The 24,889-nt window shown below is 36.6% G+C and overlaps 1 protein-coding gene across 2 annotated transcripts in view; it reads left to right on the top strand.

The window, feature by feature from the left end:
- LOC122846006 (estrogen receptor beta-like) overlaps window positions 1-24,889 on the top strand; it is a 66,377-nt gene that overhangs the window by 23,214 nt on the left and 18,274 nt on the right. For both annotated transcript variants that reach the window (XM_044142645.1, XM_044142646.1), the window contains exons 2-5: window positions 8,513-9,011; window positions 13,826-14,025; window positions 14,118-14,234; window positions 18,989-19,339. In XM_044142645.1, coding sequence (XP_043998580.1) covers window positions 8,584-9,011; window positions 13,826-14,025; window positions 14,118-14,234; window positions 18,989-19,339 — 1,096 coding nt within the window. In that variant the 5' untranslated portion in view covers window positions 8,513-8,583. The remainder of the gene's footprint in view (window positions 1-8,512; window positions 9,012-13,825; window positions 14,026-14,117; window positions 14,235-18,988; window positions 19,340-24,889) is intronic.

Genomic DNA, 24,889 nt, shown 5'->3' with positions numbered 1-24,889 from the left:
TTTCTCAGAATGGTCATTGTCTTGGTTTCAATCATCTTTGAAAAGCCGTGAACAATGTGTTGTCATTAATAATAGTAAATCTGTCTTCTGCAAAATTGTAACATGTATTTCACAAGAGTGAAATAGGTGTGGTCCTTTTAAATTTGTATGTTAACAGTCTTTCTGAAATTTGTCCTCGAGTTAACCTGCAAATGTTTGCTGATGACACCATTGTTTACACATCACACATCATTTGGTTTCAAAAATTATTTAGAAATATTAGATATAAACTGGTTGTGGTTTGGTGGAGTAATACTTTAATTCATCATTGCAATAAGCTGGCTACATACTACCTTGTTTTTTGCTATCACTGTATTTTTTAAAGTGAAATTTGGCACTGAGCACACCAGTCTGACTCTCTCCACTCATTTTTCACTGCCACATACTGTTGTGAGCTAGTTAACCATCTGCGGGAGCGAGGCCTTGAGATCAAAATAGGTGGTATAATTAATCTGCGTTATGTAATAGAAACAAGTCAAACCTCTTAGATCAATTGCATGCGTTAATGTCCTAGTTTAAACTCGGACCATGTCCGGATAATTGACATTTTTGCACCTGCCTTTTTAATGAGCTCTTGGTTTGTGCTCTCCTCCATGCTGCTTTCCGCTTGCTCTGTTTTGATGCCAGCCATTTATGTCATTAACAAGCATTACTGAGGGTAGTCAGTAGATGACAGATTTCTAACATAGGCCAAATTTCTATTGTTTTTACTGTATAGGATTTAAATACAACAGTGAAGTAATCATTTTGGGAGATTTTAATATCAATTGGATGGACAATAAATTTTAAGAAATAGTTTTTTTAAATGACAGGAAAATTTGATTTTTACCAGTTAATCAATGGTCCCTCTCGTATAACCAAAAACAGTCAAACCGTAATAGATTTAATTAACCTGGTTGAATCATAAAGTCCTATAACTTAGTGTGTGGCTTATCCAACCACAATTCCACTCTCATTGTAAGAAAATTACCTCAAAATCATTTTGTCAGTCGCCATAATACACAGAAACAGATTGCAATACAAATTCCAAGAAAGGATGTACCCAAATTTGAGGCTGAATTAGCAAGGGTTAATTGGGATGACCTTTCAAACCAGAATCAGATAAATGATTGCTGCAATACATATATTATCCATTTCTGTTTGTAATACTATGAATAAGTTTCTTAAGACTCAAATGAAGGAACAAAGAAAAATACAGCTACCTAGGGTATCGGATGACATTCGGCTGTTAATAAAAAAGAGAGTCTATGCCCTAAAATCTTTTCTTAAAAATAAAAGGACCACAGATTGGCTGCTTTTTAAATGTTTGAGGAATGGAGTAGTTAAAGAAATGTACAAATCTAAATATTACATAAATGTTTTGTCAGAAACAGGAGGGAATGGTAAGATGATCTGGAAACAATTAAACAGTTTACTGAATCCCAATGCACGTACTAATTACAAATATGAACTTGCAGTAGCAAGAAAAATCAGAACTGATCCTGCTCAGCTAGCAACAATGTTTAGTGGTTTTTTTCCTCTCTTCAGTTAAAGACTTAAAGTTCCTACCAGCTCCAACAGATATACACAGTACAAAATCATCCTAAAGTGTTCTGATTTGCTTGAGATAAAGGAAATTCATTACCCTGATGTTCAAAAAGCTATCAATATCTTAAGCAATTCTTACGCAAAGGATATGTATAATTTAGATGTTATGTTTAAAAAAAAAATACAACAATATTTTAGTAGAACCTTTAACTCACATAGTTAAAATTTCCATCAGAACTGGACAATTTCCCGTTGCATGGAAAAAAGCTTTGGTAAAAATGATTTCTAAAACAGGAAGTCCCCCAATAAGGCTTGTTCCAGTCATGTCAAAAGTGCTGGAGAAGATTATTCTAGAACAACTACTATTGTATTTCAAAAGTAACAATCAAAAAAAAAAAAAAAAAGTAACATCCTCTTCAGTTTGGCTTCAGACATAATCATTCCACAGAGACTGCTATAACTCTGCTGCTTGAAAAGGTTAAACAATCACTTGACAGGGGACAAATCACTGGATCAGTTTTCCTTGACTTGAAAAAGGCTTTTGGTGCGGTGAATCACAATTTACTGATCTGAAGGCTTTCATTATTTAATTTCTCAGAATGATCATTGTCTTGGTTTCAATCATCTTTGAAAAGCCGTGGACAATGTGTTGTCATTAATAATAGTAAATCTGTCTTCTGCAAAATTATAACATGTATTTCACAAGAGTGAAATAGGTGCAGTCCTTTTAAATTTGTATGTTAACAGTCTTTCTGAAATTTGTCCCCAAGTTAACCTGCAAATGTATGTTGATGACACCATTGTTTACACATCGGACAAAAGAAGTATTGTAGTCAGTGAAAAACTTCAGAACAGCCTGCAGAGATTATCGTCATGGCTAAAGGATTCTTGATTAACACTCAATACAAAGAAAACAAAGTGCATTTGCTTTTCAATCAATACATCATTACAGTCCTATAGTATCCAGCTGAATGGGGACCCTACTGAATGAGTATCACATGAAAAATATTTAGGAATAACTCTGGATGCTCAGTTAAATTTTAGGAGCCATGTTGATAAAATTAGCAAAACTGTTAGATGAAGTATAAACTGTTATAACATTATTCGAAAATGTCTACCACTTTCACTGTGCAGAGATGTTTTTGAACTCAATGATCGTCTCACATTTTAAAAATGCGGTTCAGTTTCATTGTTTAAGCTTAAACAATAAAATAATAAAATCATGAAAAAACATTGGGTTTGATGCTTCTTTGATTAAATAACACTGAATGGAGTGAGATTCTAGTGTATTTAGATGAGTTTTGGCACTTTGTAGTTTGCCGTTGTCCCTAAAGTAGTTCATGTTCATTTTTATAGATGGTAATTTTTCTTTGGTTGGCGTTTGGCTGGTTTTGTACTTGTGTAGCGCCTTATCAAGTGCAGAGGACAAAAAGTACTTCATACTACAGTCATTCACCTGTTCATGCACACACTCACGCTGATGGTGGAAAAGCTACTGAATACTAGTCACAGTTGCCCTGGAGGGCAGTCTGACAGAAGCAATTTGTGTGTAAAATACGCCACCACACATTTTTTGGCACAGGCCCCTGATAAGAAATAAAGTCACTGATATTTATCAGTCTGGAAAAGGTAGAAAGGAATTTCCAAGGAATTGGTACTCCACTGAACAACAGTGAGAACCATTATCCATAAGATGGAGTAAACACTAAGCAGTTAATGGATGGGTCGTAGTAATGGCTGCTACATGACTGTTTGCCGTAAATTTGTCGCAATTGCCACAAAACGTTGTAAAATGACCTTTATTATTACTGTCATCATTGAATATTTTATTGATAAAGCAATACATTCATAAGTTTTTAAAGTTTTTATTAAAGTTAGTACATTTAGAAGTATTTTAGATATCTAGTCATTACTTTCCCTTTTTTTCTCTTCAGGAAGTCATTAGATGAAGACCTTAAAGCCTATTATATCACTTAGTACTAGTAAATTAAGTTATTAAAGTTCTGATCCCACTCATATTTTTATTAATTATGTGTTTTTAATTAGGTTTTGTCTTTTATGAGTATGAATAAGTATTTGTGTTCTGCCTCTCTATTCAACTGGTCATACCTAGTACATAAAGTTTTTCTTGGCGATAAATTGTATGCATGCACTTGCATTTACCTCACATTGTAATAATGAATTATATTAAAGGTATGCATATTATTCACTTGAACATTAGGAGTCTGATATTTAAAAATTACTTATTGAAAGCTTGATTTACTTATAATAAACCCTAGGTAATTACTCTTTCTAAAATTTAGTGACATTAAAAATTTGTTGATTAAAAACATTTCCTTATTCTTTGTGTTGATTTTACAAACACAGTCTATAAATCAGAGCTGACTTAAATTAAATGTTGAGCAATTCATCTTTCCAAATGAAGACATAAGAAGCAGTGTTGTGTCTTGGAACAGAACTGGCAATCTGGATTGAAGGGCCTACCCTCTAAATTAGGGCACTGCAGTGGTGATCCAAAGAGCGAGCATTGTTCTGCTCAGGGTCATTTCAACCTGACCCACATGAAACACATGTTGACCATGGATTGATTAGTTTGTGGTCTGATGCCCAATGCTGATACAATGTTTTTTTCTGTAATTACTTGTGATGATAATTGAAATTTATTTTTGACCCATGGGTCATTGTGTTGACATTGGAAACTAATAGGTTTCCAATGTCAACACTGGATAAGAAAATACTAAATTTAACATTTTAACCCTGACCTGATGGTGTATCACTGTAGACAAAAACTGATTTCCCACAGACATGCAACACATTTCCAAGACATTTTAGATATATTTTTCCATTTTTTGAGTCCACGGTGGAGGAGTTTGAGCCTCTACGCCAGCTGCTGTGTCTTCTATTCTGCTACTGATTAACTAGTCGACTGTTTTTGGGTCTGCTTGAGCTAAGCTGTTGTACAAACCATGCACATACACAGACTGCACTATTTTTGCTGTTATGAATCAGTGTTTTGGCTTATTTAATTATAATTAGCAATTTATTATTAATTAAAATATTAATAAAATAATATAATAATTATTATTAAAATAAAAATATATAATAATTTTTTTAGCTTAAACAAGGCACCATCCAGTACTTCTGGAATCATAAGTCACACTCAGTCTCCCTTCAAACATGCAGCAGCCCAGATAATGGAACAGTCTTACTTTGAGTCAATTGGTCAGTCGGGTCAAAGCAATGTCTAGAATATAAAAAAAAAAAAAAAAAAAAAAAAAAAAGATGAAAAGGGAAAAAAACCAAGGAGGCACCTTCTCGTCAATGGATGTAGAAGCCTGGTTCAGGAGGTCTCTGAAAATAGGCATCAAAATTGTTTTGTACATCTCAAGAACTGAAGTGGATGCATGGCCGGCTTCTTTAAAGTTCTCCGGTGAACCCTTTGAAGATTTTAAAAGTTCTCTTTTCTGGCCAGGTCCTTCTAAGCTGCGCGGAGCTGTTTGGAGGCTGTCTCCAAAGGTGTAACTTTATATGTTCTGGGGATCAGTTCTTATCAGAGTTATTTTGCAGGATGGGAATTTTGGCAGTGATGTCACAACTACCACAAGAAATACTGGGAAGTGCAGTTCAGGTGTTATGTGGATAACAATGGAATACTACAACATTTAAGCTCAAAACATTTGAGCTTAATTTATGGACTCCCAGGAGGATTTCAGCTTAAGTAAGTGTTACACATTTTACTGGGGCTTTTCACTCAAGAAAGCAATATTGCTGTCAAGCAGCCCAATCAGAGACCAGACTCAAAGCTAATAGAGAATCTATGGAGGATGCTAAAAATTAGGGAGATGGTAAGAGACCTCCCAATGTTAAAGACCTGGGGCCAGTGACTGATATGGGCGACATAAACAACAGCCCACACCGGCGGCCCCCACTCATGGTATTATGCCAGATAATAAATACAGCTGCGAATCTGTTGCAAGACTGGAATATTAATGTTCACAGATGTTCTCCATCCAGTCAGACAGGCCATGAGCAGTTTTACAATGAAGAATGGACAGAAATGTCCCCAAAGGGGAAATTAAATATTGTTGTAGCTAGGCCTGTCACAATAAAAAATAAATCAGTTAATTGCATAATAAATTAAAAGAAACTCAATTTTCATTTGCTTGATTTATCGTTTTTATCTTTTCTCTCTCTTTTGGCCAAAATTTTAGTTATACAAATCATCAGTCTGGGGTTTTGGTCTCAACTATCCCTTTTTTAAAAAAATATATAATTTTGTTTACATAGACTAAATAGTTTATTTTATTTGTTGTTTCTGTTTTAATTTGGATAGTTCAAATGTCTTCCAGTTCCAGTGTTTAAATGTTCATTATAATTAAAAGTTTACTGATCTTTGAGAATGTGCTCTTGCATTATCACACCATTGTTCATTGCAATAAGTTCTGGGACAATTTATCATTCAGCAAAATTTTTCATGACATGTCTAGTTGGAGCTCATGCTGACCTCACTTTTCAGCTTTTTATATAGCTACTGTATATACTATATGGAGAAAAAAGTTTTGTATCATTTGCCTTCTATGTAATCATGATGGACTGTTTGGTGTCTGCCACATTCTTATGTGGCAGACACCAAACAGTCCCAATGAAACACATTAAAGGTTGTGATTATAATGTAACAAAATGTGACACAGTGAAGCATTTCCAATTAGTTCCTTTATGCCACTTGTCCAAACTTGTCTGAATATGCTGCAAAGTGTTGTGTCCTTGAATAATACTGTTTGTAGGACCAGGGTGTTGTTTTGTCTGTTCCTTGCAAAAATACTTTTTTTTCCCCTTTAATGCTTACTAAGCATTAAAGGAACATTTTCCCTCAATTTTCTTCTTACTAAACCATTACTGAGATCCATTTCACAACAAGAAAACTCAGAGGTAGAAAAAGACAAATATCCGTTCTCAGCAATCCTTTTCTCAGTAATTGGATATGTACAGTGCTGAAAAAAAGCTTACGTACTGACTGGTTTTGCTTCAGATTCTGTCACTTTTTAATGTTTCAGGTTATGCAAATAGCTGTAAAGGAAGTAAGCAATCTAAACCAATGTGGGCCTATATGTATTTACCATCTTTTTTTAGAGTTAAACCCACAATTATTCATACACCTGGCAGATTTAGGGTTAAGGCAATCTTTTAATTTGACCAGCATGTTTCTACTGGAAGCAATATTAATGTTGTGGAGCAGCCCCGCTACAGTGCTGACTTGAATCTGATAGAAAATATGACGCTTTAGATTAGGGTGATGGTAAGGTGTCCTTCCAACCTCTCTAACCTTGAGTTAATAAATTATTAATAATGACTGTTTTTGATAATTTAAGGGGTATCTATATATATATATATATATATATATATATATATATATATATATATATATATATATATATATATATATATATATATATATATATAGACAATTACCAATAAATATTGCTCTTTATGTATTTTGAGTGATTTCTTTCTTACTTCCTCATTTACATAGTTTTGGGTGATTAGACAATTACTTCTTGGCTAAATAAAAATATTTTTAATCATAAATCTGTCAGGGAAGACCATCAGAAAAAACAACTTTTAGGAAGTTTTATTCAAACCATTTTTGAGGATTTTTTCAAAGGACAATTTCCTTGCCTTTGGTTGTCTCAAAAATTTATATTTGCATTGATGTTTTGTAACGCTCAAGTTTTGATAATTTATGACAACTTACAAGCTAATGAAATATTGGAAAGATATTTGTCTAAACTAATAACATATTAATGGAAACTTACAGATGTTGATATCATCAGTCAACCATTATTGTATTACCATGTTAATGTAGCATCCGTGTTAAGATATATTTAATGTAGTGTATAATTTTCACCCATTTCATATTTTCACAAAAATGGATACAGTCTTATCTAGCCCTTTAAGAAACAAGATAGTATAAATGAGTTTTTACTTTTTCTGCCAACTTCCATCTTTGAAATATGAATCGTCTTCATTCTTCTCTTACTCTTACTCTGAGAGGTCCCGACCTCTGAGGACGGGACCTCTCAGAACCCGTCCTCAGAGGTCCCGTCCTCAGAACAGTGAGGACGGGACCTCACTGTTCTGCTCCCCAGTGAGGTCCCGTCCTGCGTAAATGACTGCAATTCCCTTCTTTCTGGACTACCACAGAAAACCCTCCATAAATTACAATTTGTTTAAACTTCAGTTGCTGTATCATTACACGGAACCCCTCAATCTACTAAATTACAACGGTTCCAATCCTATATTGCATCAACTGCACTATAAGAAACAATTGTGGAGGATTGTAAATACATTGCAATTCATATAAGACTATATTAGACAAACAAATTACCATTACCCAGATTTTTAAGGTAATTTGATTTGAAATATTACGAGAAATGTTAGACAGATTTTACCAAATTCATTTTAGTGTTTCAGAGCTGTTGGCATAGATACCCTTTACAAAAATGTTTTGGTTAAATTTACCCAAGCAGATTATTTCCAAATTGTTAGCTCAACTTTTTGGGGATGAATACTAAAAAATATATTTTACAGAGTAGAAACTACTCCTCCTTACCTTCAGAGCTGTCCAAAACCCTCACTCCTCTATATTTCTTTGGATCTCCTGCCCCGACCCTCAGATCCTCTTCTTCTATCATCTCATTCATTTTTGTAGTTATTTTTATTGTCTCTTATATTGTGTTTTATGTTAAATGATGTAAGGTGGCACTGAGTGTTAGAAAACGTGCCAATAAAATGTATTGTTATTTATTATCATTTTAGTTGAGCAGAATTAACATGACAAAGATGATAAGCTACTAGGTGAAAGTGGCAACAAATATTTTCTCTCAAATAGAGAGTAAAAAAACTATATCATTTACATTTTCACATTTTTTCTCTGTTTCTGCTACAGGATTTATGTCCAGAACATGTAGAGCAAAGAGCTGCAAAGATCAATAAAGGCATCATCATCATCCACTCAGCATGGCGTCTTCCCCTGGGTTAAGTGCTGACCCTTTACTCATGCTTCAGCTCCACGACGGGGACTACAGCAAAGCTTCAGAGAGGCCAACCTCACCAGTACCTCTCCCTACTATGTATAGTCCTCCAATGGGCATAGAGAGCCACACCGTTTGCATCCCCTCTCCATACACAGACAGTAGTCATGACTATCATGGACATCCACCCTTAACTTTCTACAGTCCTTCGGTGCTGAGCTATACCAGAGCACCCATTACTGACAGCCCATCATCCATGTGTTCCCCTTTGAGTCCCCCTGCCTTTTGGCCCTCTCACAATCACCACAGCATACCTTCCTTGACTTTGCACTGCACCCAACCTCTTGTCTACAATGAACCAAACCCACCAGGACCCTGGCTTGAGTCAAAATCCCACGGCATGAACCCCAACAGGTAGGATGAAAAAAAAATACACTGATCAATGGTGTAATGTTGCATGGATTTGTTTTTGAAAGTGTTTGACACAAATGCTGTGTTGTCTTAAACCTGAACCCATAAAGAACCTAGACATCAAGAAATAAAGTGAGGAATTCTACGTTCTCCTGTGTAATTTTAAAAAGGGACACTAAAACAAAGCAGACAGGACTCCCAGCTAGCACTAATATCTGCTGTTGTGGCTTTAAGACTTCTCATTCAATTTCAGACAGAGTAGAGAAAGAAAGTCAGCCTACTGACAGACTCGAAATAAATTCTAATTTGATCCAAAATCTCAAACAACCCAGTCCATTTGACACTTGCATAGTGTCATTAATTGAGCTACAATCCCTCATACAGAACATGCATGTAGCAACAGTAGAAAGGAAAACTCACTTTCAACCCAAAGAACCCTCCAGCTGAACCAGGATCTGCCATGACTGACTGAATCACAAGAGTTAAAGAAGCTGTTTAGGGTCTGGTCTCCTTCCAGTGTAGATGAAACCTGTCAGCGTTAACTTGTTAAGATAACAATCACCTGATAGAGCCTTTGTCAGCTTTGCTCATACAAATGATTCAAAGTCTTCTGGACAGAAATGTGGAGAACACAAATGTAGGGCCTTTGATAGTTGTGTTTGGCTCTCTCCCAGTGCAATCTTGTTTTTCATATGGAAAGCAATACAGACTCACCACAATGTTGTTGTTTTTTTTATATTACAGCCAACAGTGTTGCAGTGTGGCATTATCTAATATTACACCAGGCAAATGCAACATGATAAACAACTCACGTAAAGTTAGCCTTCCTGTGTTTACTCTGTGGCAGGGGTCTCAAACTCCAGTCCTTGAGGACCGCAGTCCTGCAGTTTTTAGATGTGCCACAGGTACAAAACACTGGAATGAAATGGCTTAATTACCTCCACCTTGTGGAGATCGGTTCTCAGAGCCTTAATTATTCTATTCAGGTGTGGTGCAGCAGAGGCACATCTAAAAGTTGCAGGACTGCGGCCCTCGAGGACTGGAGTTTGAGACCCCTGCGTGGATTTCAGTACAGAACAGACCCACATCAATCCAGCGGATGAAAAAAATGACTACCTCCACGGGGGAAAAATATAACATAGGTGAAAAGCAACATCCAGGGACATAGACAATGATCAGGCTAAGGTCAGAGAGACAGAGAGAGCAAACTTACTAGGAGGGCCAGGCAGTACTCGGTGTTTGTGAGGCAGAGCTTTGGTTAGGGTCCAGAAATCCAAAACAGATGGGATCCATGAGGGGCTTGGCAGAAAGGGTAAATCCATGGGCAGAAAGGGTTATAAATACACTGAAGGCTTGGAAGCAAACGCTGAATCTCTACTGGCTCGTGGCTATTAATAATCTGGCAAGGAGGCAGAGGCTGAGAGGTGTTTAATTAAGTCAGGGTCCAGGTGAGTCAAGTAAGCAATCAGGTGTAGCAGCTGAATGACTGGCAAAACTCAGCATGGACATGACGTACAACATGAATCATAACAAGTAGCAGGAGCTTCTTTAGTGAGATGTACACAGCTAAACAGGTAATCTGTGAGCTTGTGTTCAAATCTAATGGATGAAAGAGATCACATACTACTATTTACATTTACAGTCTCATCTGTCCCCATCTGGGAGAGGGATAGTGTTAAACACTGAGAGCCAAGAGTATAATTTATACAAGGATAATGGTGCTGGTAGCAGTGGCTTAGCCCTGGTCTAGTGAATTGATCTCGGTAATGTACCAAACACAAATTAGTTTCTATGAAAACTAAAATCCAAGTCGGCATTTTTTGGCTCCCTGAATATAATTACTAACCTGAAACAATGTCAAGCCAAACATAAGGATCATTGGTACGTTCACATGGAAGTGTTCATAGCAGCAGCCATGAAACCTCACAGCAGTACTGACGCTAGAAGAGCACATCCATCAAGAGATTTTCCCTAACTGCTCTTCTTCTTCTTCTTCTTCTCCTTCTTGTTTTTTATGGCGGTTGGCAAACAACTTTTAGGTGCATTACCGCCACCTTCTAGACTGGAGTAAGGATCAGATGTTAATTCACTATAATCTTCCCATAATACCTGTTCTCCTTAGAAAACTAAAAATACTATTCAAAACTACATCCCCAGACGATCTTTGAAGCAAAATTCTAATATCTAATTTATTTTTATTCCTACTTAAATCTCTAATTAACTCCTCCCTTTCCTGAACATACTTACTACATTCTAAAAAAATATGTTATATTGTTTCTAATTTCCCACAATAACTACAAAAACCTGTACTATGTTTATTAATTACTTTAAGAGTACTGTTTAAACCTGTATGTCCAAACCTTAATCTAGATATAGCATCCTCTTCTTTTTTATTCCTGCTACATTTCCTAAATTCACCAACTTTTTTTTGGATGCTATAATAAAATATGGCATTGCTTCCTTTATCCCACTGTTCCTGCCATTTTTCTTTAATATACATTTTACTAATATTTTTAATCTCATTTTTGCTTATTTTAATATTTACATAATAATACACTTTTTTGCTGCATTCTTAGCAAAACTATCTACCAGCTCATTTGCTATTACTCCAATATGGGCAGGAATCCAAACTAATTTGACCCGAGATCCATACTTTTTAATCCTATACATTGAATGATTAATATCAATTATGATATCTTGCCTTGATTCTGAATTTTGTTCTAAAATACTTATTAATGCACTACTTGAATCTGAACAAATTATAACCTCCCTCTCTCTTGTTTCCTCAACCCATTCTAGAGCCATTAAAATAGCCATTAGCTCACCTGTGTACACTGTTAATTTGTCTGTTATTCTTTTATTTCTCATAATATCTAAATCCGGAATTATAAATGCTATTTCTATATTGTTATTTGACATTTTGGAAGCATCCCCCAACTGCTCTGCTTCTGTGATGCATTCAAGAACAAGTCCTACACTGAATCGTCTATATATCAAATGTGCACTGTCTGCATCCCCTCATCATTCAGACAGCTGTCTGTGTATAAGTCCTAAAAATGGCTAAAGCATTTTTCTATTTGTAAACAAATCTTATTAAAAAATTCAGACTATTTTCAAGTAGTTTAATTATTAAAATGATTTTTTTCATTATTTACTTAGAAAACTTACATTTTTGTTTGTTTTCTGATTGAAATGTACAGAAAATTTGTCAACCATGAGTCTAAAACCAAGGCCCATAGTGAACCATGATGGTTCTCTATTCCCTATATACACACATGCAGAGCAAAAGTTACTTAGTCATGCAGAATAAACTAACTGCTTACAGTGTCTTGCAAAATAAAATAAAAAAAATATATATAAAAGATATATGTGACAGACTTAAAACATCACCAGTAATGCAGATGTGAAGTAGAAGGAAAATGATACATGGTTTTCCAAATTTTGTACAAATAAATTTCTGTATGATGTGGTTTTCCGGCCACTGAGTAAAAACTTTATAAGCACAATGAGCAGAATTTTCTTTAATTACAACTGTAAGTGTTTTGGGGAGAAGTCCTTACCTGCTTTGAATATTAAAAAGGATATTTGGGATACTTTAAAACATCACTAATTTTTTTTTAACTAAATGTATCTCTAAAACAGATATCTTAGAAAGAAAGAATGGGAGGTCCAAAAAGGCTTGTAATGTGACATCAGCTGATTTTGTCCCTTCTGATCAGTATTAATCCGTTAATGTCCTTATGAATAAAATATGCTACAGCAGACACCTGCTACCATGTAAAGACCAGTCTTTAAAAGTGTTACAACCAGAGATCATTTTGTACGTTTATAGAAATAAACATAATAAACACAGAATAACATCCTATAACATAAAAAGTTCATCTCAACACACAACATTGTCTCTTTTGAAATAAAAAAAGCAACTGCTACTTTGTAAGAAGTCTCATGCATTTGTCCTGTTGTGCAGAATAGGAACCTGCTATAAAACAGCAACTGTGCTGAGTCAGATCCAATTTCTTTTAATTTATTCCTCTTTTAAATAAATAAATAAATGTTTTACAGGTATTGCATAAGTTATATGTATTCTTGTGACAACATTTTTATGTACGGTACGTAATACGCATCATGGGGAAGCTAAAGATTCTAGAGATTCCAGTGTTGAGTTCCAATACAGGATACAATCAACTGTTGGTAAAAGTAAACAGGAGTAAGTAAACCCTCTCAGAAATGTAAAATAATGTCCAACTCACTGTTTGAACACATGATGTTACCACCACCTTTTTCTATATTCAGATGGTGAGTTCAGGGGGATATTCCGTTTGTTTTACACGTTGGTTGCAAAGTTCAGTTTTGCTCTCAACAACCAGAGCACGTTCAACTTGACTTTTTCTTGCCACTCTTCCATAAAGCTCAGACCTTTGTAATACACAGGTGATCCTAATCCTGTGATTAGGTGATTTTGTTTCTCTACTATATTCAATAAAATGGGTTTTGAACATATCTCCACTTCCCACTTTTAGTGTTAAAAGAAGAATTTACTATCCACTTTAAAATATGCACCACTTTGTGCTGGTCTATTACATACTGTCTATAAAATTTATTGAACTTAATGGGTAGAAATGGTTTTGCAAAGTAATGTAATCAGCCATTATATATCCGACAACATGACTATGTAGTGGTGATTTCATATGTACCAATGATATATGCATTTTCCCAGATAATAGAGTTTGGTGGAGGATAAATTACCAAGGAATGATGAGGCAAAAATCCATGATGTCAAGTTGTCCTTTTCACTGAGTCTGTGCTTTTTCCTGCAGCTCTGTCATCAGCTGTAACAAGCTGCAGAGGAAGAAATCAGAAGAAGCAGGAGAAGGAATTAAGTCCTCTTCATGTTCATCTACTATAGGGAAAGCTGACATGCACTTCTGTGCTGTCTGCCATGACTATGCCTCTGGGTACCACTACGGTGTGTGGTCATGTGAAGGTTGCAAAGCTTTTTTCAAGAGAAGTATTCAGGGTATTGACTCTTTCTGAACCTCCTGTTTATGAATTTATTTGCCTTCTAACTGTAAAAAAAACCTTTATCAGGTATTGTTCCTCTTTTCCCAGGACACAATGACTACATTTGCCCTGCCACAAATCAATGCACTATTGACAAGAACCGACGTAAAAGCTGCCAGGCCTGCCGGTTACGGAAATGCTACGAAGTAGGCATGATGAAATGTGGTACGCATAATTTTACTAATATTCTTTGCATTTTGCCATCTTGTGTTAGTGTTAACATTTGTGTTAAAAAGGCTTAAGGAGTACAATATCAGCCTAGATGATTCCATATCTACAAAGTTTTTGACATCAGCTACGCAACTCAGGACATTTATTTACGTGGATATTTTTGGGCATTTGTGGGTTATTGAAATGTGGAAACCTATTGTTGAAAGAAAGTCACTACACTGTAGGAACACTTTTCCTCAATATGCTAAAACTGCTATATTCAAATGCCTTCTTTGGCACATGTACAGAACTGACTCCTGATGCCAGACAAACAAATCAAATGTTTCATGAACCGTTTATTACGAAAGGTCTATTATTATGCTCTATTCAAGCTGGAATAGGCCTGTGGACTGTACAAAATATGTCCATTACATTCAATAGACAAAATTATTCTCAGATAATGAGATTTCACTTGATCAGTTTTGCATGTTTGGAGTTCACTAAGGATTGTGTTCTTCTAGGGCTACATTCGATTATCCAAATGAGCTGCTGTTGACCAAACCGTCCTAACTTAGTGTTTACATCAGCACCTCAGACATGTGGCTACAAGCAGTGGTACAAACATATATCTTTGACCCAGAAGCAGAAGAAGTGGTGCCTTCTGAACAACCATCACAACCACTGTAGACGCAGATCTAACGCACATTTATAATGCTTTTAATTCAAACTGAGGATTCTGTTTCACTTCAGGCCAGTGTGCCATGATGTGAAGTCGAGCAGCTGACATTTTTTCACAAATATGACCTTATTTTAAAATATATATTTGGGAGATTAAAGGAGAAGCACTTCTGTCAACATGAAAAAAAAAAACAAAAAAAAACAAACAAGCAATGTTGAGAAATTGGCATGTCCATGGGTTGGTGTATTATCAGGCAGTTTGTTTTTTCGTTTGAAATGAAAAATGGAAAAACAAAAATAGACTCGTTTTTTTGTTTTTTGTTTATTAAACCAAAATTGGATAACAGCTCATCAGGGCTGGCCCAAGGCATAAGCAAACTAAGCAGCCGGTCCCAAGGCCACTAAGGGACCCCTTCAGTGGAACTGAATTTTTTATTTTTTATTTTTTGTAGTAATTTCTATTACAAAGCATGCAATTTCACTATGAAATTATTTGTTTTTACAATAATATATATTTGTTGATGTATGTAGAAATCATTATTTTAAAAAGAAAAAAAATGCTCTTGGGGGCCCTTGGTGGTCGTGGTAGGTACCGCACGCTTTGCCGGTAACATGAGCTGTTGTGAAACATGAAGTGCGCGTCCAAACGTCCAAAGCTCCGGTCAGAAGTGAAGTAAGCAAAACAATGTCTCCAAAACGACTTATCCTTCAGGGAGGGAGAAAAGAAAGAGGAACAATAGAATAAAGCCAAGATAAAGGTCTATTTTAATGTGCGTTGGTAATGTAATGTAATGTAGAAGATTTGTAAAGCTGCTAGTTTAAAATTAGCTTGATAGCGACCTGGAACGGTCCAGTTCAACAGCCAAACATTTATGCAAGGGTGTTTGTGTGAAACTGAGTTTAAACTTTAAATGAGTTGATTCTCATTGTTGGCTCTGTATATTTCTGAGGTATTTTGGCTTCAAAACGCCATGTTTGATAACGTTTAAGAATAATTAAAACTTCTCAATGTTTTACATTGTCTAGCAAAATGTTTGTACGTCAGGCTACATAGCTGCTACATCGATGAGGTAGGGGATTTGTTGTTTGCTGCTGAGCATAATCATTTTGTGGCTGAAGCAAACATTATTTTTACATCAACTTCTGAGTTATGTGAAACTTCGAACAATTTTAACAAAATTATTCGACAAGGGCTGTATCACACATAGATATTATACAGGCTGCACACAGACAAGCTTGTTAGTTTTTTATGCTGTAGTATTTTCTGCCAACCGTAAGTCAGTTTTAGTATTACTGCTGTGAGAAGCAAACAATACCAGGCATCTGGTCACTGAAAAAAATGGTTAGTCTGAGTTTTATTTTGAAAAGCCAAAGAGCGGGGACGTGATTTCCAACACCAGGCTTCCATTTCTCTGCGCCACTAGCAGCGGTACGTAAAGGTAAGTATACTATCAATTTGTGACAAAAAGTTGTAATAAGATGTTTTTAAGCTAGAAAGTAGTCCTCATTGCTTCATCTATCCACTTAGTTAATCTAAAATTAGGCTTCTTTGAAATGTTCTCTGTAGTTTTTGGAGCAGCGTAGTTCCACTAACGGGTCCAGGTGGCTCCATGCTCAGCGGGCGGGTGGAGTGTGTGTTCCCTGCTAACCGCAGCCTGATCTCGGCAAGTCACCCTGTCGTATTCTGCTGCTTGTTGTCTTATCGTAGCAGCTCAAAGTGTGATATGAAGATTTTAATGTGTTTGCATATATACCGTTTGATACGTGTGTCAAAAAATATAATATTCCCCTGTGGAGATTTTGATACTTCTGAATATGTTAGTATCTTCTATACCCTTCCTCTGACTTTTTTTGTGTTTTGTAAATTCACATTATTTGTGTGTGTGTGAAATATTTTCTTTCCTTCGATTGGCTTCTTTTTGAAAATATTTGTTTTTTTATTGTTTCAGGGAGGTAGCTGATCAGGAGGAGAGGCCACAGCTACAGATACAGCTTTGGATGACGCTTCTCAGAAATTTCCCAGTGATCTTCTTCCTCATCTTCTTCACTTTCTCATATTTTATATACTTAAATTATAGGAATGTTATTTCATGATTCCCCAAACATGGGCTGAATATCTGTTTGCATGTTATTGTAATAAATAAATTTTTATGAAATCATTTTGTCTCTGTTTATTGTGTAAGATTTGAGTTTACAATCTGATAAGATTAAATATGGTCAGTATATAGTAATGTAAATAAATTATCCATGTAAGGTCTGGCTACATACAGGTTAATACATGTTAAATACGAAATAATTCTTTTAAAGTTTCTTGCTTATACATCCAGTGCAAATCAATAATGGAAAGCATCAACTCAAAAGTTGTTCATTATGTTTAGTCAATTGAATCTAATAAGTTGTTAATAAATACTCTCATGAAGGGGACAAAGGTTTTCATTTCATATTGGACAGTCATACTTCACTTACAAACGTTTGAAAAATTATGAGGTGATAAACCATGGAAGAGGATATTGGGACCCCATAACATTTTTCTAATGGTGTGCATGATTATTTTTTTAGATTAAAGTTTGAATTCTGAGATTAAAGTTAAAAGGATGACCTTCTTTCTGTGGCCCAAATTCTCTCCTATAGGCAAACATTTAGTAATCTAATTGGCACATTATTTTAAAAATATCCTACCTGGTAGAAATATTTTTATTGTATATTTTGGATAATCAATTTTTTTCTGCAAGCTTGTTTATGATAATGGATTATAATTGATATGGTAGTACTATTCAGAAAGGAAAAACTTTAAAAAAAAACTATAGGGTTTCAATGACTGCCAGAATGTTCTAGTTCGAGTTTGAGCGTCTTTTAAAAACAGAACAGACTGAAGGTTGTGAACAATTGAGCGGACTAGCCCCTTAGCCATTTACTGAGTTGTTAGCTGCATTTACAAGCCATTAGCTTCACATGCAAAACAAAGAATGTCACATGTGAATGTATCATGATCAAATTAATTACATGCCACTATGGACAAGTGTACAAAACCGGGTCTGTACACAGGTCTCTACACAGAAAGAACTTCCGGGTCAGACCACTTTTCAAAAATGTTATGAAAATTGAAATTGAGCGCTCCTCCATTTTTGTTTTGTGCACTAAATGGAAAATCGGATAACGGGTCGTTATCCGATTTCCGATTTTGGTTTAATAAACGAAACTCTAGTTTATTTTTGTTTTTCCATTTTTTCTTGCAAACGAAAAAATTAACTGCCAGAAAATACACAGACCTTCATGCCTCATGCACACTGCATCTTCTCAATGTAGACTATCGCTTCCATTTTACTGTTGCATGTACTGCCACAACAAATGATCAGGTATTGTAGGTAAAGTAACGTGAGACACATTTCTAGCAGAGCTATCATTCAGCGTTGGCTTGAGCTAAATGACAAATTATGCATTGTCATCATCAGCAGATTTGTGTTGAACAGTAGGACTTCCTTCAGCCCACCTTTTTTGGTAAATCCATCCTGCCTGGACTGTTGGTAGTTTTCAACAGTATTGTTCCTAAACTGATCTGTGCTAGCTATAACTTTCTTTGGCAATATTGCAGTAACATTGCAAGCAAAAATAAAATGAATCTCTGTTCTTCATGACTGGGAGAAAATGCACTGATGCATGCGCTATAGAAGCCAACAACAGAACACTTTTCTCTTTCAGCAGCCACTGTACAGAGGTAGTTTGTAATGAAGTGGGTGGAGCTCCAAGTTGCAGGTTGAGGGCCTGGACTTGGCTTTTTGTTTCTCTGTAAAAAATTATGACGTAACAATTTAAGGGTCTTTGAAACAATTTTGCAGACACCAGCAGAACATTTACTTATTCCCAAGAAATGGTTGGTTGTTTCATTTTTGCTCTTGGACTGTTTCTGTACTACCACTTGGAAATACAGAAATATGCAAAAAGTGAATTTTGCATAACAGTTAACCTTTAAATCTCTCTGTATATTTTGTCTTTTACTTAGCAACTAACATCAAAACTTGTCATTTTGTGGCATAAAGTGCAAGTATTTATTACAGGTAATGTAGGTTTCCTTTGCCCCTCTACATTATTAGGTGTGAGGCGTGAACGCTGCAGCTATCGAGGGGCCCGACATCGTCGTAGTGGACTCCACCTTCGAGATGCAACAGGCAGCAGTTTGGTAAGGGTCGGGATGGCTCCGCAGGATCAGCGCCTTCCCCCGATGGAACTGTCCCTTCCCCCTCTGGCTCAGCTGAGCAAAGGCAACCAGCCGTTCATGAGCCCAGAGGAGTTCATCTCCCGAATCATGGAGGCAGAGCCCCCTGAGATCTACCTCATGGAGGACCTGAAGAAGCCCTTCACTCAGGCTAGCATGATGATGTCTCTTACCAACCTGGCGGACAAGGAGCTGGTACTCATGATCAGCTGGGCCAAAAAGATTCCTGGTGAGATGGATCAAATCTCTTCAGATTATTTACTGCTGCTTGTCTTTAGCTGGATAGAAACTTAAAGGTTTCTAGGCGGAAAATACTGACCTTATCATTTCACCTCTAACATGGAAGCAAATAAAACATTAAAATACTTGGCTTCTTTACCTTGGTGGCTTCCTTTCCCTTTTTCTTGATCTTTCCATCAAGGTGGCTTTTGGTCCAGATCACTTCACATTTGTACTTTTTCTGTTCTGCTTTCATTCTGCTCTGTGTTCTCCCTGTTTCTTTTCTCTCCCCATATTTTTTCTCATCCTCCTCCTCTCAGTCACAGTTCAGTCCAGCAGGTAGCTTAGGAACCAGTGGTTTTGAATAAAAATAATCTTGCCAGAAGTAGGTTTTTTTTTACTTGATTTGTGTGATTTTTGTACCTTACCTCTGAAGTGAAAATGAGTGCACATTTTCTTCTCAGACAAAGACTAACAGCCAGCTACAAGTGATCTAGGTATTGTCTGTCAGGTAAAATGCAGCACTGTTTTCAATTTTTTTTATTTTTAAATTGTAATTATTTCTTCTTGGTCTGTTCTTGTTTTAAATATTGATGCACTAAGAAAAGTTTAATTGGTTATGAGGTGAGGATAAGTTATATGTAGATGTTTCTGCAGTTAACATCAAGTATTCACTCCGATTAAACTGTTTCCCATTTTGTGATGTTATAACCACAAGTTTCAATGAATTTTATTAGTATTTTATGTGACAGACAAACACTAAGTAGTGCCTCCCTTTCTTCAGCTGTAATGTAAAAGGAATATGATACATGGTTTTCAATTTTTTTTATATAAAGAAATTGTCACTGTTTTCAGGCTCCTAGTGAGAACTTTATAAAACCATGTTCCATGGGTGGCCAGAGGGCCCAACAGGTGGCACTGGTGCATGGCAGCATTGCTTCTTCTCAGTGTGCCCCAGAGCAACTGTGGCTACTATCCAGGAGCATACCACTACCAGCATGTGAAAGGTTGAATGACTGGATGTAGTGTGAAGTACTGTGGGCTCCTCTGGACTTTAAATCTCTAACAAAGAGACTGCCATTGCCCGATCTTCTTTGTAAAACAGCTGTAGCTCTGTCTGATTGAACAGAGAGCTTCTATTGGCTATAAATTCAAATGTGGCCACAGTTAAAATATTAGTTCGATTGCAAGATCTCCTCCCTCTTTGTGAACAGATGTAGATGACTGAATATCTTTTACAGTTAATCAATCTTTGAACTATACCATTTTAACCAATAGCTGACCTGGTTGAATTATATTGCTGAAAATTTTTAACAAGATTTAAATTCTCAGTACTCTCTCCACAATACTACTTTCAAAGTAGTTCACAGGAGTAAATAAAAACCTATCACCTTACTTAATTAAACCTCTTACCTTACCTAACTAAACTTATGTTTTACCCATGCCATTTGTTTTTATCCTGCTGTGGAGACACAATGGCGAAGGTAGACTAAGAAAACAATCCTAATTGCTGAAAAAAGTTGGGAAGGTTTTTTTTTTTGTTGTTGTTTTTTTTCTGCCCAAAAATGGCAACAAATATCACTCAAACCATGAAACCACCACCACCAGTCATTGATACAAGACAGGATCTAGGCTTTTGTCTTGTTTAAAGGGGCAGTCTTATGTGTTTTCCAACCACATAGTATATTGTTTTATAGCACAATCAAGTAATGCTGCTACCTTCACTAACAAATATGACTTAAAAGAAATTTGATATCTTAAAATTGAGTCTCTGTCTCTTTAAGCAGCTCCTCCTCTTTCCAACATTCTGGGTTCAGGAAGTCATCACAACATCGCTTCTCTATTTAACCTTTAACAACATTTTTATCAGCATTGCTCTAAGAAGTAGCTCCTATAATGAGCTCAGCAGATGTACAGTTCCACCAGGTGTTTGCTAGTTGCTGCTGGCTAGTCTGAAGGACATGAGTGGGGGCATCAAGGGGAGAATGTGGCTCTGTGAGGCGGAAGCTCAGAAACTTGGAAATTCCAGATTCCAGGAAGAGCTTCTTCACCTATGGAGGCGCTAGGTCCACCTAACCATTTTCCACAGCTCAATACTTGCCATGTAAATTAGAAGATTTCTTAAACATGCATGAAAGAATCAAGGCAACATTCCAGATATATTTTTGATGAGGGAATAACATTGTAACATGATGTAAAGCTTAAAAAAGTCAATTTTACATAATACTGTCCCTTTAGCACAAAGTTCTGACCCTGTCATCTGAATGTTGCTGCTGAACTCCAGATTAAGATGACTAGTCTTTGTGAATAGTGGCATCATGTCTGTGTTAGCTGAGGTTGGTAGCTGGGTTGGTGCTCTGCTGCTGTCAATCATCTACTTCCAGGTTTTACATATTGTGGGTTTATAGTTGGTGCTCTGCCGTTGGTTCTTAGAGCCATTGTTGCTCCTCCATAATCTAAAAACAGTCACCCATTCCTATGTGATATTTGACAGGGTATATTTACCTGTACAGCTGCTGGTTACTGCATATTTTTTGTTTGCCAGATCATTAACTGTAAACAGATAAAGATGAAAGATAGTTGTTGGTGAAAATTTGCTGAAGCAGAACAGTAGGTTATTAAATCCTCAGACCTGGAACCAATGACCACTCCATGTTGAATGTCAACTAAATCCACTTTCTTCTTTCATATGCTCACTTTGAATTTCAGCAAGTGGCCTTGAAGTCATCTGCCTGATTTCAACCATTTCATTGGCTATCAGATATTGTATGCTGTGTCTGTATGTACAGTTGAGGTAAAAATAAATGAAAATGTTGAGGTTTTTCAAAAATTTCTCAAGCATTGTTAAACAGATCCATCTTCTTCCACTTATCTGGGGTCTGGATGAAGAAGGGAGGCCAGATATCTCTTTTCCCAGCCACTTGGGCCAGCTCCTTCTTGGCCAGTGGCGCTTTTACAAAAATTCTAGTTTTTATTTTGGACGTACTTTACACACAAACACCAAATTATTTCACAAAAGCTACGCAGGTCAAAATAATAGCTGGCAATAAATAATGAACTTAATGTCACCTTAAAAACTGGCATTTTTCCAGCTGACATTTTTATTGAACAGTTCAAACCACTGCTTTGAGCACACATAATAAAGTGTGCTTTCACTTTGTTATGATCACCATTTGTAATCAATCAAGGTAAATCTAAGGTTTGTGCTATACTTTATAGACAGTATGAAGTTCCCATTGACTATGTTCGTACTACAGGCTTTAATATTAGGTTTTGATGTTTTGTGAAATTCCAATATTTTTGCATGTTTGTTCATATTTTTAAATATACACTCACCAGCCACTTTATTAGGTAGACTTTGCTGGTACCAGGTTGGCTCCCGTTTTGGCTTCAGAACTGCCTTAATCCTTGGTGGCATAGAATTAATAAGGTACTGGAAACATTCCTCAGAGTCTGGTCCATTTGACATTATAGCATCACACAGTTGCTGCAGATTTGTGGCTGCACATTCATGATGCAAATCTCCCGTTCCACCACATCGAAAAACGTGCTCTATTGGATTAAGATCTGGTGACTGTGGAGGCCATTTAAGTACAGTGAACTCATTGTTCGAGATGATTCACTCTTTATGACATGACACGTTATCCTGCTGGAAGTAGCCATCAGAAATGGGTACACTGTGGTCAAAAAGGGATGGTTATGGTCAGCAACAATAGTCAGGTAGACTGTGGTGTCGACACAATGCTCGATTGGTACTAATGGGCCCAAAGTGTGCCAGAAAAATATCCCCCAAAGCATTGCACCACTACCTGAATTGTTTGTACGAGGCAGGATGGATCCATGCTTTCCTGTTGTTGACACCAAATTCTGATCCTACCATTCGAATGTTGCAGCAGAATTTGAGACTCATCAGACCAGGCAACAGTTTTCCAATCTACTGTTGTCCAATTTTGGTTTCCTGTCCTTGGCTGACAGGAGTGGCACCCAGTGTGGTCTTCTGCTGCTGTAGCCCATCCGCCTCAAGGTTTGACATGTTGTGCATTCAGACATGCTCTTCTGCATACCTGGATTGTAATGAGTGGTTATTTGAGTTACTGTTGCTATTCTATCAGCACGAACCAGTCTGACCATTCTCCTTTGACCTTTGACTTCAACAAGGCATTTGCGCCCACAGAACTGCCACTCACTGCATATTTTCTCTTTTTCGAACCATTCTCTGTGAACCTAGAGATAGTTATGTGTGAAAATCCCAGTAGATCAGCAGTTTCTGAAATACTCAGACGAGCCCTTCTGGTACCAACAACCATGCCACGTTCAAAGTCACTAAAATCATCTTTCTTCTGTTCTGATGCTCAGTTTGAACTGCAGCAGATTGTCTTGGTCATGACTACATGCCTAAAATGCCTACATGCCATTGAGTTGATGCCATTTGATTGACTGATTCGACAATTACATCAATGAGCAGTTGGACAGGTGTACCTAATAAAGTGGCCGGTGAGTGTATGTGACTTGATCATGAGCTCCTGTGTGAACTGCAAACAATCCAAAAATGTTATAGAAGTGCATGTGCACACAGTAATGTTGCATATTGCAAGCATGCTCAGTGTTTGCTGAAATAAACATGGACGCTAATGGTGGAGCATATCCTACAGTGGCTGACAGGTGCAAATGTGCAACAAACAAGTGAACGTTTGTGGTTGTAGATTTTTTTGATTGCGTCTCTTTTTTGTCTGTGTAGCTCCATGTGACAACACTGGCATGGCTTCCTTTAGACAGGCTCTTTATTAAATGCTGTGAAAACTATAAAAATAAATCACAAAGCTTTAGATATAGATACATTTACAGACAGACAGGTGACACAAGCTTTAACAAAAGTTACCTTGTGGCCGCCTGCCACTTCAGATGTCTTTAGCATATTAATTCTTCGTCGTCCACTCTAAATTAAAATATTAAGTAATTAAAACACCATAACCAATAAATTAAAAAAATATTGCAAATATTCATCCATCCATCCATCTTCTGTTCACACTTGTCCCTAATGGGGTTGAGAGGTGCTGGTGCCTATCTCCAGCTGCGTTCCGGGCGAGAGGCAGGGTACACCCTTGACAGGTCACCAGTCTTTTTGCATGGCAACACAGAAACAGACAGGACAATCAACCATTCACACACACTCACACCTAGGGAGAATTTAAAGATACCATTTAACTTGATAGTCATGTTTTTGGACTGTGGGAGGAAGCATAATTACAAAATACCTCTAAAGCTACAGGAGACACAAGGCTGCTGCACGTAGGTTGATTCCAGGCTTCTGCTCCTTCTCTGTGTATTCAAGTCTCGCAGCCTTTCACATATACGCAAATCTTGCGATAACTTTCAACAAAAAATAGTTTGACGTGAAATAAAATACAATCATTTTACACAATTCTCGAAACGTGAACCAAACAAGTTAGAATTATCTTAACTGTTAGAAATAACATAATTTTTTTAAAGAAACTAATTATTTCATTGACACTTACAGTTTGCGTGTCTTTTTATGTTTGCTGCATTTAATTTGCTCCTT

This window comes from Gambusia affinis, linkage group LG16 (assembly GCF_019740435.1).
Source record: "Gambusia affinis linkage group LG16, SWU_Gaff_1.0, whole genome shotgun sequence".
NCBI classification, from domain to species: domain Eukaryota; kingdom Metazoa; phylum Chordata; class Actinopteri; order Cyprinodontiformes; family Poeciliidae; genus Gambusia; species Gambusia affinis.
The sequence above is the reverse complement of the archived record's forward strand: the minus strand, read 5'-3'. Positions and strand labels throughout refer to the sequence as shown.